Source organism: Bos javanicus, chromosome 9 (genome assembly GCF_032452875.1).
Source record: "Bos javanicus breed banteng chromosome 9, ARS-OSU_banteng_1.0, whole genome shotgun sequence".
NCBI lineage: Eukaryota > Metazoa > Chordata > Mammalia > Artiodactyla > Bovidae > Bos > Bos javanicus.
In genome coordinates this window covers 62,405,263-62,425,436 of record NC_083876.1, presented here as the reverse complement: position 1 = coordinate 62,425,436, position 20,174 = coordinate 62,405,263, and the positions used below count along the sequence as shown (strand labels likewise).

General features: G+C 40.4%; 1 protein-coding gene across 1 annotated transcript in view; it reads left to right on the top strand.

The window, feature by feature from the left end:
* Positions 1–5,128: 5,128 nt before the first annotated feature.
* Positions 5,129–20,174, top strand: part of SLC35A1 (solute carrier family 35 member A1) — a 31,402-nt gene continuing 16,356 nt past the window's right edge. The window contains exons 1-2 of the mRNA XM_061427867.1: positions 5,129–5,236; positions 9,139–9,316. Coding sequence (XP_061283851.1) covers positions 5,221–5,236; positions 9,139–9,316 — 194 coding nt within the window. The 5' untranslated portion in view covers positions 5,129–5,220. The remainder of the gene's footprint in view (positions 5,237–9,138; positions 9,317–20,174) is intronic.

Here is a 20,174-nt window from a genome sequence, read left to right as displayed (position 1 = left end):
GATCTTATAGCTCACATAATGGAGATGTCTGCTCCTTGCTCTAACCAAGGTTTGTACAGAAAACTAGACACACATAAAAGAAACACATTGAACTGATACTTGTCTTGGAAGACTTAGGATAATTTGAAATGAGAAAGTAAAAATTACCTTAAATCAAGAATGTAAATATCTGCTTGGCCATTCACTGGGCTGGGATGAGAAACACAAAAATCCCAGCTTCAAAGTCAACAGGAAACAATATCTCCCTCAAGGATATGCTACAGTTGTAAAGTATAATAACACCCTCCTTTTTTGAGTGTCTACTTTCTAATTCACTGAAAAGTTTTGTTCTCTGAAATCATACACTACTAGGAACCCTGCTGTGGAAATTGTATCAGTAACAATGAAACACTCTATTCTTGCTTGAAGGGTTTCAGTCACTTTGATCCAACGTCGCAGCTTCAGTTTCCAGCCTAGTTCCAAAGCCTTCATTTAGGGGACTCCTGAGTGTAACAGTTCACATATACAGTAACTTTGGAGTTTCCAAGAAACAGGATCCTGAGACTATTTAGCTCTGATGTTGAGTTTTTCACACACAGCCCTGTTTTGAATCTAACAAAGTACTGCTTCTTTTTAAATTTCACCCACTCTAGTATTCATGTCTCAGAGAAGGCAATGGCACCCCACTCCAGTACTTTTGCCTGGAAAATCCCATGGATGGAGGAGCCTGGTAGACTGCAGTCCATGGGGTCGCTAGAGTCGGACACGACTGAGCGACTTCACTTTCACTTTTCACTTTCATGCATTGGAGAAGGAAATGGCAACCCACTCCAGTGTTCTTGCCTGGAGAATCCCAGGGACGGGGAAGCCTGATGGGCTGTCGTCTATGGGGTCGCACAGAGTCGGACACGACTGAAGCAACTTAGCAGCAGCATCAGCAGTATTCATGTCTAGAAAATCCCATGGACAGAGGAGCCTGGTGGGCTACAGTCCATGTGGTTGCAAAGAGCTGGACATGATTGAGCAAACATACACAGTAAGTCCATCCCTCCCCCAGATTCTGTAACTGTCTTTTCCTTTGTTTCCCGAGACCTCCCACAGTTATTCTGATGTGCAGTCTCCTTCACTGGAATGGACCAATCATCCTGACTCGATCTGACTATAGGTTTGTCCCTGGTGGGTTTTGGGCTGATCAGGTTAGGACAAGAGGCATCAGAATCTAGTCAAGGCTCATGGTAATGGAGCAGAAAGTCTTTGCAGGCAATGAAAATTTTAAGAAGGAAAATTTACATTATGTGAACCAGAAATGCCACAAAACTAGCTCTAAAGCATTTTACCCACCACCCTAATTATGATCGGTGTGTATATGTGTAATACTCTTCTCCCCAAGAAGGAACCATAGTTTCTTGAAGCGTAGTTGATCCCATGGCTTAGAAGAGGGAAAAATCAAGACTGGCCTGGAACCTGGGACCTTGTTGCCAGAAATAAAAAATGTTTCAAAAAATTTCTGCAGATTTAAAGAAAGGAGTGGATGTATAGGGTTCATACTGGGGCAATTTGAGTGTTCAAAGAATAATTACAGTTAATTGAAGTAAGTTGAAACTATAATGATACTCCAAAATAGGAGATAAATAAACCATATAAAACAATATAGAACAAAATAAATGTATGATAGAATATTTTTAATTTTTGCAATTAATTTCAAGTACAGATATGAGTTTTTAAGTATATATGGGTATGTATAAGAACATACAGCAGGGAACTGAATAATTGCATAAGTGAGAACTGTACCAATTATAGGAAGAGGTGATTAGCACCAGTCAGCACACATACAACCAGGCAGAGGGAAGATTCAACATTGCTCTGAACTGAGATTAATCAAATGTCTCACTATATAAACTATGGTCTCCTTCTTTGAGTTCCTTCTGATATTGTCGTTTAGTTGCTAAGTCATGTTTATTTGCTAAGTCCTGCTCTTTTGATACCCCATGAACCATAGCCTGCCAAGCTACTCTGTCCGTGGGGTTTCCTGGGCAAGAATACTGGAGTGGGTTGCCATTTTCTTCTCCAGGGGATCTCCCCCACCTAGAATAGAACCTGCCTTCTTTACACTGAGCTATCTGGGAAGCCCCACTCCCCCCTATTAATGTGATGCTAATAAGTAATGAAAAATTTTGCAATAATATTAAAAGGATATATATATAAAATGATCTTAGGTTCAATTCAGTCACTCAGTCATGTCCAGCCCTTTGTGACCCCATGGACTGCAGCATGCCAGGCCTCCCTGTCCATCACCAACTCCTGGAGTTTACTCAAACTCATGTCCGTTGAGTCGGTGATGCCACCCAACCATCTTATCCTCTGTTGTCCTCTTTTCCACCCGCCTTCAATCTTTCCTAGCATCAGGGTCTTTTCAAGTGAGTCAGTTCTTCACATCAGGTGGCCAAAGTATTGGTGTTCCAGCTTCAGCATCAGTCCTTCCAACGAACATTCAGGACTGATTTCCTTTAGGATGGACTGGTTGGATCTCCTTGTTGTCCAAGGGACCCTCAAGAGTCTTCTGCAACACCACAGTTCAAAAGCATCAATTCTTTGGTGCTCAGCTTTCTTTATAGTCTTTATTTCTTTATAGAGAAATATCCATATATGCCTACTGGAAAAACCACATCAATATATGGCTACTGGAAAAACCATAGCTAGATGGACATTTGTTGGCATAGTAATGTCTCTGCTTTTTAATATGCTGTCTAGGTTGGTCATAACTTTTCTTTGAAGGAGCAGTGTCTTTTAATTTCCTGGCTGCAGTCACCTTCTGCAGTGATTTTGGAGCAAAAAAAAAAAAAAAAAAAAAAGTCACTGTTTCCACTGTTTCCCCATCTGCTTGCCATGAAATGATTGGATCAGATGCCATGATCTTAGTTTTCTGAATGTTGAGTTTTAAACCAACTTTTTCACTCTCCTCTTTCACTTTCATCAGGAGGCTCTTTAGTTCTTCTTCACTTTCTGCTATAAGGGTGGTCTCATCTGCCTATCTGAGGTTATTGATATTTCTCCCGGCCATCTTGATTCCAGCTTGTGCCTCATCCAGCCCAGCATTTCTCATGATGTGCTCTGTATATAACTTAAATAAGCAGGGTGACAATATACAGCCTTGACATACTCCTTTCCCTATTTAGAACCAGTCTGTTTTTTCATGTCCAGTTCTAACTGTTGCTTCTTAACCTACATACAGATTTCTCAGGAGGCAGGTCAGGTGGTCTGGTATTCCCATCTCTTTAAGAATTTTCCAGTTTGTTGTGATCCACACACTCAAAGGCTTTGGTGTAGTCAATAAAGCAGAAGTAGATGTTTTTCTGGAATCCTCTTGCTTTTTTGATGATCAAGTGGATGTTGGCAATTTGATCTCTGGTTCCTCTACCTTTTCTAAAACCAGCTTGAACATCTGGAAGTTCACGGTTCATGTATTATTGAAGCCTGGCTTGGAGAATTTTGAGCATCACTTTGCTAGTGTGTGAGATGAGTGCAATTGTGTGGTAGTTTGAGCATTCTTTGGCAATGCCTTTCTTTGGAGTTGGAATGAAAACTGATCCTTTCCAGTCCTGTGGCCCCTGCTGAATTTTCCAAATTTGCTGGCATATTGAGTGCAGCACTTTCACAGCATCATCTTTCAGGATTTGAAATATCTCAACTGGAATTCCATCACCTCCACTAGCTGTGTTCGTACTGATGCTTCCTAAGGCCCACTTGACTTTGAATTCCAGGATGTCTGGCTCTAGGTGAGTGATCACATCATCGTGGTTATGATGGATCATGAAGATCTTTTTGTACAGTTCTTCTGTGTATTCTTACCTTACCTCTTACCTCTTCTTACTATCTTCTGCTTCTGTTAGGTTCATACCATTTCTGTCCTTTATTGTGCCCATCTTTGTGTGAAATGTTCCCTTGGCATCTCTAATTTTCTTAAAGAGATCTCTAGTCTTTCCCATTCTATTGTTTTCCTCTATTTCTTTGCATTGATCACTGAGGAAGGTTTCTTCTCTTTTCTTGCTAGTCTTTGGAACTCTGCATTCAGATGGGTATATCTTTCTTTTTCCCCTTGCCTTTCACTTCTCTTCTTTTCACAGCTATTTGTAAGGTCTCCTCAGACAACCATTTTGGCTTTTTGCATTTCTTTTTCTTGGGAATAGTCTTGATCACTGCACTGCCTCCTGTACAATGTCGTGAACCTCCATCCAGTTCTCAGGCACTCTATCAGATCTAATCCACTGAACCTTATTTGTCACTTCTACTGTATAATCATAAGGGATTTGATTTAGGTCATACCTGAATGGTCTAGTGGTTTTCTCTACTTTCTTCAATTAAGTCTGAAAGTCATTTAGGGGAAAGATCATGCTACGGAAGGTGTAGGCTGCTGGGAATCTCACAATATTGTACCCATGTTCCTGTAAGAATGGAGGTACTTATATCCAACAATATTTTTAACCAATCCACATATCTTGAAAACCATTTGACGGTGAATTATTTCTAATATCGCTTATGCCAATTAACATGCTTCAGTGAACGTGGAGATTATAGCGGTTGAAGTCTGTGCCTGTTGATATGCCTAACGTTTTGAAGCGAAGATTGTGCAGTTAGAATGTCTGGTAAGGTAAATATAATCAGAGATGATGCTGACGATGAGGACACAGCCACAAGACTTTGAACAATATATAATATAAACTTTAAGTTTAAATAAGAGGTAACAACAGAAGTTAATGAGTGAGGAACTTAATGCAAGTTACAGAAGTTGCCTAGTTTCTGTTACTTTCCGAGTTTTAGGACGATATACAACAGCTTTGCCAAAATCCTTTCATCGAAGACCAATTCCTATTTGCCGCCAAATCACCTGGTGAGGACTACAGTTCCCAGAAGGCAACGCTCGGCTCTCGCGACTCAGCCTCGTTAGCCGGCCGGGAGTTGTAGTTTACAAAAGAACGCTGTGGAACCTAAGTTTTACTCCCTTGTCAACAGAAACTGGGCGGTATCGGTCTCTTCTCCCTCCGGGTCCGCCCCTTTTCTGCAGCGGTCGAATTCGTGAACCTAGTCCAGGTGCTTGGCTGGGCGGGAAGCCGCGGCCGGTTGGCCGGCGGGGCGCTCTAGGCCCCGCGGTTTTAGTCTCTATGACTCCGGGAGGCGGTCCCGGGTGCCCTGACGCGAGCGGAGGGGGTGCGGGTCAGTTCCGCGCGGCGCTGTCGGGGAACCATGGCAGCCCCAAGAGGTGAGGCCGGGGCCGGCGGGACTGGAGAACCCGGGTCGGAGGCGCTATGCCGAGCGAGCCTCAGCACTTGTCTGCATCTGTCTGCGGGCGAGCATCTTCCGTGCCCGCGGGGCTCGGGTCTCCGGGGGGTAGGCCCGGGCGTCGGGGAGCGGGGATTTGTGTTGAGCGGCTCCCGGGCTTGAGCGCGCGCTGCCACGGGTCAGGGGAGCGCGGGGCAGCCAGCCGCCCACTGCGGCTGCTTTCCCGAGGGGCGGACTCAGGGCCAGCCGGTTTGGCGGCCGGAGACCGCACCTGCCTGGACGAGTGGGTGGGAACAGAATTCAGACAGGCCTGGGCTGTAGCGGATCGGGCGAGGGGTCAGTGCGCCGGGCCCGGGCTGGAACCGCATCACCCAGCGGGAGGCAGGACAGGTCTCAGTGCGGGCCGGGGTCACCGCGTTTGCTGTCTCCGCGGTGCCTTCTACACTGGGATGCTCAGAACCTTAAGGGTATGCTCCGGGTGCAGAACCTAAGCAGCGGCTGGTCCACCTAACAGATACTGAAAACATCCTTGGGGCAGGAGAATAGCCTTGCAATGTGACGAGACGGAGAAAGCTGTCGTTAACAGTTACTCTCGAGAATGTTATGTGGTTAGAAGTAACACTTGAATATTTTGTGGGAAGGATGATACCCATCCTCCGCCCCTGCCCCTTCCCCAGGGATAGCTCATTAGAGTAATAATGTTTGATGACTAATTGCCTTTTCCTGAGTGTAAGTATCATTAACTCTGCAGCTCGTTTGCTTTGCTGGATGGGATAAGTTGAAACCGGAGTTGAGTTTCTGAATGGTAAAGCTACAAGAGATTGGGCAACACCCGGATTCTTCTCCACATTTCCTCCATAGAGCTCTTGGCTTCACCCCTGAGTATACGTTGAACAAATATTTGAACAATAGCTTTTTGCTTGGGTGGCGAATTATTTTCCTGGTTGGAGAGGCCACGTTTATCCTTCAAGCCCTGCTCAGGGGCATTGTCTGCAATTGCGTATGCTTCTCGCATTTCAAATAAGCCCACCTTTAAGAGTCTTTTATAGCAACACCCGAAATAAAGGAAAAAAGTAGAATTCTTTTGATAATTGACATAAAATGAAAATAGCAAGATGAATGGTGAAGGCAGTTGCAGAATTACCTAAGTCAAATCATCTGAAATAGTTGCTCAGTTTACAGATTTAGGCTTATTGTCAATACCTATTTGTTGTGCCTGGGTCGTGTGATAAATCTTACATGTCCGCTAGAACTGTGTAATACAAAATTGCAATCCCGAACTTCCTGATATTCACAAAGGATTTATTTATCTGGGACTTCCTAATTTCCATCTTCTCAGGTGTTACAAATAATGTCCCCTCTAAAATATAGTGAACTATAACTGAGAAAAATATACAACTCCAGTTTGTAAATTTGTTTTGCGGGGCGGGGTGGTGGGATTCTCCACATATAAACAGAAGTTGTGTGGGAGCTAATGGGAGCTTTGAGAGGAGAAAACAGTGCCGATGTGCCACTGTGCCCACTCAACAATGCAGTTAAGCTGTGGACTTTTTGCCACCGCATGGATCTTAGTCCCCGACTAACGATTGAACCTCTACCTCCTGCAGTGAAGCTCAGGAGTCTTAACCATTGGACCACCAGGGAAGTCCCTGTATGGACTTGTGATAATATTACCTTGAAACAAACTGAAATTGCTAATAATTGCACTTTCATTATACAGATATCTAAACTTATTTGCTTGCTCTTCTATTTAATTGGTAGTTATTTTCAGGAATATCAAATGTATTCCCATTTAATCACTATGCTAATAGGTGTATTTTCAAAATTTTAGCCATTCATTGTGTTGTTTTGGAATCGGGAACCTATATAATCGCTGACATAGTTTTTAGTTTAGGAGTCCTAACCTCTCTTATTTAGGAAAGTATTGATAATCTAGGACATGTGGGTTGGTAAACTTTTTCTGTTAATAGCTGATGGTCTCTGTCATAACTACTCACCCTGCTGTTGCAGGGCAAAAAAAAAAAAAAAAAGCCATAAATAATTCAGAAACAAGTATGTTCTAATAAAACTTTTTGTGACACAGTAATTTGAATTTCATATAATTTTCATACATCACAAAATGTTATTTAAAAACTTTTTTCCAACCATTTAAAAATGTAAACCTATTCTCAGCTTTCAGATCATAGAAAAATGAGAGGAAATGTACTTTGTTCACCCCTGATCAAGAAGATGGGAAATGCTTTCTCCTGTACTGCTGTTTATTTTTTGTCTTACATTTCCTCCTTGTGTAGGAGAGTTTTAGGGCAAGTGAAATATTACAGTAATCCTCTTCAATCTCTTTTACATTAACATTGCCTTTTGGGTCCTCAAGATCGATTGAAACTTTAGGCAGAGATAAGCTCTATTTTTCCTGTTCTGCCATCCAGCTTTTTAGGTAAGACCTAATGTACTTTTAAACATCTGCCTGAATTTTGCAAATAATTCTTTAATTCACCCAGGGAAAAATATTTATATTGAAGAACCTGTTTTCCTAGTAAGTTTCCACCTTACCATACAAAGATGATTTGTTTGAAACTTTTATTTTCCTGTGCAAGTCACCTTTGAATTATGGTTAGGCTTCCAAAGTAGTTAAGAGGCATACTTAGATGTAATGTAGTTATAGTAGCAGCCCAGAGCAACCTCTGTCCCTCTGGTTCTTAGCCCAGGTTGTCAAAGTATGGCCCATTGGTCAAACCCAGCCTATCACTTGTTTTTGAATGGCCTGTGAGCTAAGAATGGTTTTTACAGATGAACGTTTGCAGTTGATCTGATGGAACACCAACTTTGAAGACCAGTGAAGCACAATGTTACCTGCCTCCACCTCCACCCCCATAATTCCCGTCTTCTCAATACAAGAAAGCATTGTACTCAATTATTATTATATTTTGAATTTTTCCAATAAATATAAGTTAAATGTGAAAATATGTTTTCTCTCTTGTCACCTACATACACCTACATGATATCCTTAATTTTGCCTCATGGCCTAAAAAACCTAAAATATTTACTGTTGGCCCTTACAGAAAAAAACTTGCTGATCCCTGTTTAACATGTGCCTGAAGATTTGAAAGGAGGTTAAATATAGCTGGGGATGAGGGAAGTATGAAGTGGGTAAAAAAAGTAGAAGTAGTTTGAGTATTAGGTGATGGCTGTCTCTTAACAGGGCTGGGAGTTCTGAAGGAGACCTGGCTCCCCACTGCTTGTGGTTTTATTGAAGTTGGTGGACCAGCCTTGGTGTCTGAGTGATGGCTGATGCTCAGATATACTTACAATAAGTTCTTAAATTGAGTGTTCATAAGTTGTGTATATTTCCTGGATTTCAGGTTTTACAGAACTTCATTCTTAATACTCTTTTTGTGTGTGTGTTATGAGTTATCTTTCATATAATGCTGTGAAATGAGAGGCTGGATGTAATTTATAAAATTCTGTATTATTTTATCATTCACTTATTCCTTTTGTTTTCTTCCTGCTGTCTCTCTGTTTAGAATATACATTGCTGCTGTTGTTTTTATCTTGCCATCAATGTTTTGCTTTCACAAGTATGAGTTATAAAGATATATAAAGTGTGTAATTTATAACATCCTAAACTAGAGTTAGTTAAGCCAGATATCTTGCAATTGAGCCCTCCCCAGGAGCAAAATCTGTGCCTAACCAGTTGATATTGAAAGTCAGCTATGTATTGTGTGTGTGTGTTTCTTTTCATGTAGTTAGAGAGCATTGTTTTGAAAACAAGTTTTTTAATGTATTTTGTGCTTGAAATTGGAAAGCATCTTGAAGTATAACACTGATTAACTTTTATATACATAATGTTGTCTATTAAATAATATCTTTGCACATATTTTCCAGAAAATGTCAATTTATTATTCAAGTTATACTGCTTGGCAGTGATGACCCTGGTGGCTGCAACTTATACCATAGCTTTAAGATACACAAGGACATCAGACAAAGAACTCTACTTTTCAACCACAGCCGTGTGTATCACAGAAGTTATAAAGTTATTGCTAAGTGTGGGCATTTTAGCTAAGTGAGTATAAATACTTTTTAGTGTGTTAAATTTTTACTTTTTTACTCAGTTACGTTCTTTATTAGAAAGTTCAAGCTATATCTTCATATGTTTGATTGCTCTAGAGCAAGCTTTCTCAGCTCAGGTCATTTTTGCTCCCCAGGAGGTATAATTTTGGTTGACCCAACTTGGGGGATGCTACTTACATCAAGCGGGTGGAGGTCAAGGGTGCTGATAAACATCGTGTGATGCCGTGTCCTCCAGGACAGCAATCCATAACAAAGAAGTCTCCATCCCCAAATATCAGTGGTGCCAAAGTTGAAAAACCACCATAAAGCAGGTGGAGTTGGCTAACTATGGCCCACTGGTTAATCCAGTTTGCTGCTTGTTTTTGTTGCAACACAGACTGTGTGGCTCACACAGCCTAAACTATTTACCATTTGGTTCTTACAGAAAATGTGCTGACTTCTGTTAGAGAGGAATAAAGCGATCATAATAGTTAACATTTCCTTAGTATTTTCTGTGTTAAGTGTTAGACACTGTACTAAGTGCTTTTCCTTAGTTATCTGGTTTGGTCTTTATACATTCTTTAGGTAAGTATGGTAATTACCCCTATTTTACCTACACGGTGTCTGAGGTTCCTCACTATCGTGCTATTAATATTTGGTAGCACTGGGGGCTTTGGATCAGTAACATTGGGTGAAAATTGTTTTAGCAAGGCTGAAATATAAGACAGGGTTGAGAATAGTGCCTTTGGAGTGATACAGACCTAATTTTAGTCTTAGACTCATTGGGATTATGACTTTCCATATATTCCTTAGCTTCTCTTCTTCTCCTAAGCTTCAGTTTCTCTATTTCTTTTTCTTTTTTTAAAGTTCACGTTTTAAGTCTTTAGTGCTGCCCATAAGCCCAGCAGTTTTTTACTTGTCTGTTTTCATTTCCCACATTATATTCATAGACTGGAATATTTTAAGTCTAATAAAAATCAGGTGACTTTCTCTCCACCAGTAAAGGAAAGTGGGAAATATATGCAAAGGGAAGTTCTGGACACTGTCTATAAAACCAGGGGTAAGAGTCCATTCAAGATAGAGGAAAATAGCCATAGGCTGTGGATGAGAGAAAACAGTAACAAAAGACAAAAGAAAATGAGACAAACAAGAAGGCAAGCTTCGAGTTACACTGTATAGTTTCTTTAGTTTGTAACTGGAGAAAGCAGAGTTGTGAGAATTAAAATCTGGTAGGAAATTACTTGAAAAGTTTTTTTTAACCTTTTTTTTTAAAAAAATTTACTTATTTGGCTCTGCCAGGTCTTAGTTGTGGCACGTGGGATCTAGTTCCCTGGCCAGGGATCGACCAGGCCCCCTGCATTGGGAGCCCAGAGTCTTAGTCATTGGACCACCAGGGTATTCCCATACTTGGGAAAGATACACGAGATGGGGACCCACCTGGGTCATGTGGACAAGTGAATTCATATAGGTTTCAAGATGTATGCTGGTGAGTGTAAGAAGCAGTGAAGAATAGCAGGTGTAAGGGTTAAATTACATTTAAACACTTTAAATTTCATTTAACAAATATTTATTAAGTGATTTCTGTGTGAGTTTTATAATAGGTGCTGGATATAGAAATAGACTGGAGAAGGAAATAGCAACCCACTCCAGTATTCTTGCCTGGGAAATCCCATGGACAGAGGAGCCTGGTGGGCTACAGTTCATGGGGTCGAAAAGAGTTGGACAGGACTGAGCAACTAAACGGAGAAGCCAGTGGCAACCCACTCCAGGGTTCTTGCCTGGAGAATCCCAGGGACAGCGGAGCCTGGTGGGCGGCCATCTGTGGGGTCGCACAGAGTCGGACACGACTGAAGTGACTTAGCAGCAGAGCGACTAAACCACCGCAGAAGTAGACTTGGTATGATATGAAATAGATACAGTATAAATAAAATAGATGTTGTGGAATGAATGAGATATGGTTCCTGCTTGCTTCAAATTTAGGTTTAGTGGAAGAGACAGAAAATATACTAGAAAACACATGCATGATTACAAATAATCCATCTGAAAAAAATACTTTAAAAATGATGTGGAGAGGGAGTAAAGAACAGAAAAATAACTTGAAGCTAGACAGTGGAAAGGTTTAATAGAAAATCTGTGTTTGAGATTTGTCTTATAGGCAGAGCTACTGTGGCAGTCTAACGTGTTGGGTTGCAAGTAGGTTAAAATCTCAGACGTTTACAGTTTCTTAACAAGATCCATTTTTAAGGAAATTTGGCTTCCACTATTCTGGTTTTAGAAAAGACAGAGGAACCAGAGATCAAATTGCCAACATCCGCTGGATCATAGAAAAAGCAAGAGAGTTCCAGAAAAACATCTCTTTCTGCTTTATTGACTATGCCAAAGCCTTTGACTGTGTGGATCACAATAAACTGTGGAAAATTCTTCAAGAGATGGGAATACCAGACCACCTGACCTGCCTATTGAGAAACCTATATGCAGGTCAGGAAGCAACAGTTAGAACTGGACATGGAACAACAGACTGGTTCCAAGTAGGAAAAGGAGTTCGTCAAGGCTGTATATTGTCACCGTGTTTATTTAACTTATATGCAGAGTACATCATGAGAAACGCTGGACTGGAAGAAACACAAGCTGGAATCAAGATTGCTGGGAGAAATATCAATCACCTCAGATACGCAGATGACACCACGCTTATGGCAGAAAGTGAGGAGGAACTCAAAAGCCTCTTGATGAAAGTGAAAGTGGAGAGTGAAAAAGTTGGCTTAAAGCTCAACATTCAGAAAACAAAGATCATGGCATCCGGTCCCACCACTTCATGGGAAATAGATGGGGAAACAGTGGAAACAGTGTCAGACTTTATTTTTCTGGGCTCCAAAATCACTACAGATGGTGACTGCAGCCATGAAATTAAAAAATGCTTACTCCTTGGAAGTAAAGTTATGACCAACCTAGATAGCATATTCAAAAGCAGAGACATTACTTTGCCAACAAAGGTCCGTCTAGTCAAGGCTATGGTTTTTCCTGTGGTCATGTATGGATGTGAGAGTTGGACTGTGAAGAAGGCTGAGCGCTGAAGAATTGATGCTTTTGAACTGTGGTGTTGGAGAAGACTCTTGAGAGTCCCTTGGACTGCAAGGAGAGCCAACCAGTCCATTCTGAAGGAGATCAGCCCTGGGATTTCTTTGGAAGGAATGATGCTAAAGCTGAAACTCCAGTACTTTGGCCACCTCATGCGAAGAGTTGACTCATTGGAAGAGACTCTGATGCTGGGAGGGATTGGGGGCAGGAGGAGAAGGGGAAGACAGAGGATGAGACGGCTGGATGGCATCACTGACTCTATGGACGTGAGTCTGAGTGAACTCCAGGAGTTGGTGAGGGAAAGGGAGGCCTGGCATGCTGTGATTCATGGGGTCGCAAAGAGTTGGACACGACTGAGCGACTGATCTGATCTGATCTGATTCTGGAGAATGTCAGGTAAAGGAGAGGCCTTATTGTGTCTTTAAAAAGCAAGAATCTCTATATTTGAAATGCCAGAACAACAACCAATTTAGGAATAAATAAATTAATAAAAATCTTATGGCTTAACTTCTTTTAATACAAAAATGGAGATAGTGGAAAAGAGGCACAGGGAGCACATTTCTTGTCCTTATCCCCCAGCTTCTTTAGGGAGAAAAAATTATGACCCAGGAATGAAATAGGACTGTTAAGCATGGAATCTGCTATTTAAAGCTGTAAGATCAAATCGTGGTTCAGTTGTTTTGTAACTGTTTAAGAATTTTTTAAAAAGTAGTGAAGCCTTTGGTTTAACTCAGCAGTTGGGCTAGTGTCCTGCCAACCCACTGCATGGACTTTTTGTGTTATTTTGATGCTTTCCCAGCTTTGCATTGCTCGCTTATAGTATTTCTTATTTTAAGCTATTCAATGTTATGGGTATGGTCAGTTGAAGTTTGTTTTGTGGAAACTTTCTTTGAAATTAATATAAAAGCAGAAAAGTTTCTAAGAATTCATCAGATTAGTTAGATAATGGTGTTGAAACAACAACTGTGGAAAACCAAATACTGTACTTCGTTGTCGTCATCATCAGTAACCAGATGGCTGTTTATGTCACCAGGATAATGTAGTGAAAGTGAAAGTTGCTCAGTCATGTCCTTTGTGATCCTATGGACTATACAGTCCATGGAATTTTCCAGGCCAGAATACTGGAGTGGGTAGCTGTTCCTGTCTCTAGGGGATCTTCCCAACCCAGGGATTGAACCCAGGTCTCCCACATTGCAAGCAGATTCTTTACCAGCTGAGCCACAAGGGAAGCCCAGGATAATGTAGAGCCTCTTTTATAAACATTACCTGCAGAGTTCACAAGACCAGGGACAATCAGAAAAAAGTAAAGAATTATGGGACAGAGTTTTGATGGCTGCTGGCATTTGACTTGACATGGCTAGCAAGAGTTTGGCTGCGAAGAAAAATCATTTAAAACACAAGGAGTTTCCAAGTGGGAAAAAACACTGGGGGAAAAAAAAGATTACAAAGCATAAAAGAAGTGAAATGAATTAGAAACTACTGGATTTTAAAGCAAACATAATTTTTAATGAGAAACATGTTGGCAAATTATGTGGTTATTCAAAACACATTGGTAGGGCAGAATTTCTTGGAGCAAATCAAGAGGGCATCTGTGAAAATGTTAATTTCTTGGAATGGTAAAATAGTGAAAGAATTATTTTACAGCGTTAGGTCACAGGTTGATAGCTGCAGAATGAAATGAAAGGACATTGTGTATTACTTCTTCAGCTTATTCAGCAGTATGTCATGAGACAGTCCCTAATGAAACTAAATCAGCGCTGTGTGGGAAACACACCCAGTGAAAACGCTGCAAGTTGATTCTAGATCTTGAAAGGACAGCTAGCTTATCACGGTTCCCCTGAAGCAGTTTGGAATATGGAAAAGATGAATAAAATAGATGGCTGGACTGTGACTGAACAGTTAAGAGTTGGAGCACGTGAAAGCACCTAGAACTTATGTTTGTCTTTTTGATGCAGTTGTGTGAAGTTTGCAGAGTAGATTTTCCAGATATTCTCTATGCTGTAATTTCTTTATACACATATTAAAATCAGTAATTTAAAAAAAGTGGACCAAAGGCAAATAGGATGTTAAGTAGTTTGTTTCCCCCCAAAAAAAGCCAGGTTGGATGTCAGTGCTTTATTTGCTGTGGTAGAGAGACTTCTAAATATCAGAAGATACTTGTTACTCAGAAATTTTAGGAGTTGCTTTGTTGGTACACATAAACAAATTGATTTCATAATTTTGAACTTATATTGTTTGAAAATGCTTTACCACATGATGTTAAACTAATTCCTTCTATAAGGGTAAAAACATGACATTGGACTTTTTTACTTTGTTTTCAAAGTAGAAGCAACACTTTATCATCTGAGAGAAAGGATGAGGACTTCAGGATATTGTGGGAGAATGTGAAAGAATTCTGTTAGAAATAACTAAAGATTTAGAACTTGGAGAATCTTCTGAGAAGAAAAAGGGAAAGTTAGATCTTCATGATTAATACATTTTCCCTATGTTCCAAAAAACTAAGTTAATGTAAAAATTAGATAATACTAAATTTTGATTGGAAAGTTTTAGATAATGACAGAAAAGGAAAAAAGTGAACTACCATGTCAATGGAAAAAACTGTTAAAGGAGGTAAAAGCTTATTCGCTTCTTCCCACTCTTTACACTCTGTTAAAGGGCAATAACTTTATCGAGTTGATAACTCCAGAACCTCACTTGTTTCTGATGTGTGCAAAGCTTGCCGCACTTACTTAGGATGGTCCCTCCAGTAACGCTCTTTGCTCAGTAGTATGCTTCAGTTCAGTTCAGTTGCTCAGTCGTGTCCGAGTCTTTGTGACCCCATGAACTGCAGCACGCCAGGCTTCCCTGTTGGCTAATTGTTAAAGTAAGTACATATCATTTTATACTGTGTGGAGATGGGGGCAGAGACTCAGGACAGTTCTTAAAAATTGTTAACGTCTTGCTTATAATTAAGTTCACTTAAAGAGAAATGTGTCACTGCCATGTCCAAATACTCTGTTTCACTACCTTCAAACATTTTTTTCTAATTTTTTTTTAGATGTGGACTATTTTTAAAGTCTTTATTGAATTTGTTACAATATTGCTCCTGTTTTATGTTTCCGCTTTTTAAAACTTGGATTTGTTACAATATTGCCTCTGTTTTACGTTTTTTTTTTTTTTCGTCTGTTTCTGTGTTTTATGCTTTGGCGATGCATGTGGGGTCTTAGCTCCCTGAGCAGGGATGGAACCCTCGCCCCCTGCATTGGAAGGCGAAGTCCCAACCACTGGACCACTAGGGAAGTCCCAAACAAACATTTTAAATATAGTCATGCTTTGTTTCAATATATTGCTAAAAAGATGTAGTGCAATAGTCAGGTTCATTCATTTATCAAGCCCCAGTTATTTGCTCTTGCCTGGAAAATCCCATGGACAGAGGAGCCTGGTGGGCTGCAGTCCATGGGGTCGCTAGGAGTCGGACACGACTGAGCAACTTCATTTTCACTTTCATGCATTGGAGAAGGAAATGGCAACCCACTCCAGTGTTCTTGCCTGGAGAGTCCCGGGGACGGCGGAGCCAGGTGGGCTGCTGTCTCTGGGGTCGCACAGAGTCGGACACGACTGAAGTGACTTAGCAGTAGCAGTAGCAGTTATTTGCTCAGCACTTTTCAGGATGTAAGAAATATAGCTGCAAATTAAAAAAATCTATTCTGTCCTCATGGAGCTTGACTCTGGTGGAGAACTAGATATTAAGCAAATGAATAATCAGTGGGTGGTAGTAAGAGGATAAGTAGTTTGTTGCATAGTAGCTAAGTCATGTCCAATTCTTTTGCAACCCCATGGACTATGGCCCACCAGGCTCTTCTGTCCATGGAATTTCTCAGGCAAGAATACTGGAGTGGGTTGCCGTTTCCTTCTCCAGGGAATCTTCTGACCCAGGGATCAAACCCATGTCTCCTACTTGGCAGGTGGATTCTTTACTGCTGAGCCACCAGAGGATAGAGGATGCTGTAAATAAGTAAGAGGGGGGGTCTCCATTTGAATATGAGGAAGTTATATTTAACACAGACCTGAAGATCAAGCAGAAGATGGGCAAGAAAAGAGCAGAGAGAAGGTAAAGAGATCAGTGTGTTAAAGAACAACAACAGATCACTGGAGTGCTATGAGAGTGGAGTGGTACTAACACGAAGCAGGAGAGGTGGGCAGGCATCAAGAGGAACTGTGTGCCTGTGAAGGAGTTCAGATTTATCTCAAGTGCATCAGGAAATCACCAAAAGGATGAAACCAGGGACTAACAAGGCGACCCATATTATGTGAGTTACTTGGGCTCCTTTGAGGAGAATGGACAAGAAGGGTGTAAGAGTTGGGAGTAAAGAAGCTTATGAGAGCCCGGGGATTGTGGGCATGATGACAGTGTGATGAAGAGAAGTCAATGAAGAGAAGCTTCTGCTTCTCAGAAGTAGAAGCTACAGGACTGGTGATGGCTTTGGATAAACAGTTGATTACTACTATCGCAGTAGTTCCCACGAACACTGAATTAGTGATTACTGAACTTGCTCGTAGAGGAGCAGGGATAGGTTCCTGTGAGCCTCTGGTCACAACATTTTCATCAGCTGATCACCATAGAACCTTGTTTCTGTTTAAAGACACCTCATTTAATATGTATTGTTGACTTAATAGCATTGAACTCAGGGCCAGGAGTGCTGTAATTCATGCCGGGACAAAGCTTATCTACTGTGTTTTCTCCATAAGGCACACCACAACTTTCTGGCACTTCAGCACTATTGCTATAATGTATAATAAGTTGAAATTTCCTTAGAAAAACCAAAGAATAATGCTTCTTTGGGCGTTTGTTGTGAAAAAAATTTTTGAAAACCCAATGAGCATATATCTAACTTCATTTTTTTGGAAAGGAAGTGACCACTCTCTGGAATACTGGCTGTTAATCACTGTCAAAATGTGTTAAAAATAAAAGTGCCAAACATCCTCTCTTAAGATTGCAGCAACTGCTCTTGCTGTCTTCAGACAGTCAGGATTGTTGCTGTTGAGAATGGCAGGCTGCCAGAGAGTAAAGGTGTTAAGGAAACATTCTCCGCTTAAGAACAGATGAGGGAGACACACAGGTAAACACAGTTTTTGTTTGATTCTTTTTCCACTGTTTTAGCCTTAGGTATTATTTCATCTTCTGTAATGAGAAATCTGAGGCTGAGGGAAGTTTTAATTTGCCAAAGATCCCTAGAAAATGACTGGCAGTGACAGCATTAGAAAGTTCCCTGATTTTTATTTTCAAATCATTAGTCTTTTAGAACAATGAAATAATTGAGCTGTTATGTGATTAGCCAGGGCAAAGATAATGCATTTAGTAGTAGCATTGTTAGACACCTCAGTAATTTTATTTTTTCTTAAGTTTTCATTTCCAAATGTTAACATTTTACCATGTGTGTTTTATCATATTCTTGATTTCTGTGCATTTGTATGTGTGTATAAAGTTTCTGTGAACTGTTGGAGAGCAAGTTTTACACAAGCTGCCCTTGTCCCTAAATTCTTCAGTGCGTATTTTCTAAAAAACATAACATTCTCTGACATACTCACATATATCAAATTTGAGGCATTAGTATTGACGTGATACTGCTAACTAATTCACAGACCTTAGATAGTTTTGTCAGTTGCCCACTGGTGTCCTTTAATAATAAAATAATCACACTTTAGTTTTACCTCTAGCTGCCTGTAACCTGAGACTGTTCCTCCATCTTTTTTTTTCCTCATGTGTTTGCCACTGTTAAAGAGCATAGTCCATTTGCTTTGTAGAATATCCTTCAGTTTGTTTGTTGAATGCTTTATTATGATTAGGTTTTTGGTCAGGAATATCACAGAAGTGATACTCCTTCTCAGTGCAGCTTATCAAGAAGCACATAATGTCTATTTGCCCCCATTAGTGGTGATTTAACTTTGATTTCTTGATTAAGGTAGTGCCTGCTGCTGCTGCTAAGTTGCTTCAGTCATGTCTGACTCTGTGAGACCCCATAGACGGCAGCCCGCCAGGCTCCCCGTCCCTGGGATTCTCCAGGCAAGAACACTGGAGTGGGTTGCCATTTCCTTCTCCAGTGCATCAAAGTGAAAAGTGAAAGTGAAGTTGTTCAGTCGTGTCTGACTCTTTGCGACCCCATGGACTGCAGCCCACCACGCTCCTCCATCCATGGGAATTTCCAGGCAAGAGTACTGGAGTGGGTTGCCATTGCCAGGTTTCACCAAATAAAGTCACCAATTTTCTCTTTGTAACTAATAAGTATCTTATGGAGAGATATTTTGAAACTAGGTAAATATCCTCTTTCTCTTCATTTTTTGATTTGATGTTTCCAAATGGTAATTTCCCAATTCTAACACTCTCTACACATTGATTGGTTGGCCTTCTACTCTGAGGGTCTTCCGTGGTGGCTCTGACAGTAAAGAATCCGCCTGCAATGCAGGAGACCCAGGTTCTATTCCTGGGTCGAAGATTCCCTGGAGGAGACCAAGGCAACCCACTGCAGTATTCTTGCCTGGAGGTCCCACGGACAGAGGAGCTTGGCAGGCTGCAGCCCATGGGACTGCATAAGAGTTGGAACCGATTGAGCAACTAACACATACACACATATTCTACTCTAAGAAGCTTTTCCTTCTTTCTGTCCTTCACTCCCTCCATCCACCTCTCACTCTCAGTGTAGATTCATGGATTATCTTATTATGATGGCTGGAATCCATTATTATCACTCTTTATTTCTGTGCTCACATTGTCCAGATTTGGACAGTGGGATCATCCTCAAGTTTCCCCGTTTTTTTTTTTTTTATCTTTTTCATATTCTTACCAATCTTTGAGTAGTTTCTTTTAGCATAACAAAGGGTGCGTTCCCTGCCCCAATCCTGAAACCATAATTTCTCTAGGAAACCTTTCTTTTTTACAAGAATGGTATTTAGAAACCAGAATCTGGATGCATGATGTGCACATTGGTACTGGAGAGAGAACATTATTTCTGGGCCCTTTACTCTGTTTCTGTATATGTATGTATATAACTATGAGTTATATATTGTTTGATACCTGCAATTCTGACCCAGTACCACAGAGTTCATTACAACTTTCCCCTTTTCTGTATTTTCTTTTCCAATGATGGTAAGTTTGACTTTCATTATTTTAAAGATATTTACTTATTTGCTCAGTCCTAGAATATATAATAAGTAGATTCAGAATTTCTAACATACAGCTGTAGAAAAGCAAACCTACTAACTAAAGTTCAGTATTTGTATGTAGTTCTTTTTGCATTTAGTTTTGGAGCATACAGTAAAAAGACTATTTTAGAATACTTGGGTTAGTTCTGTTTTTCTCCATCAGTGTTATTTTGGTATTCATGAAAAAAACTGACAGGTTTGTTTTTTCTTTTTGGTTTGTTTGTTTGTAATTAATTTGGAGTTTTCCACCATCTTTGTTTGATTTTACTTTTAAGTTTCAGTAATTTTTGAAATATGAAATTATACTTGTTTTTATCATAAGTTAGAACTGCCAAAAAAAATGGGGACTGGGGGGAAGAATTGACGGGTGGCTACCTTACTTTGATAAATAAGGTTTAAGGTTTAAATGGTCTGACTGGGGAATTTTAGTGCATGTAACTAAAATGCATGTACATGTATGTATGTACAATGCTTGTAATTTTGTGTGCATACAAAGTTTACACTGTGCTTTGCTTTTTAACTTTTTTCCACTTAAATGTTTTATCTTAGAGATGGTTCCATGTCCATACATAGAAATCTGTCTTATTTTTTTTAAGAGCTGTGTGGTATTCTATTAT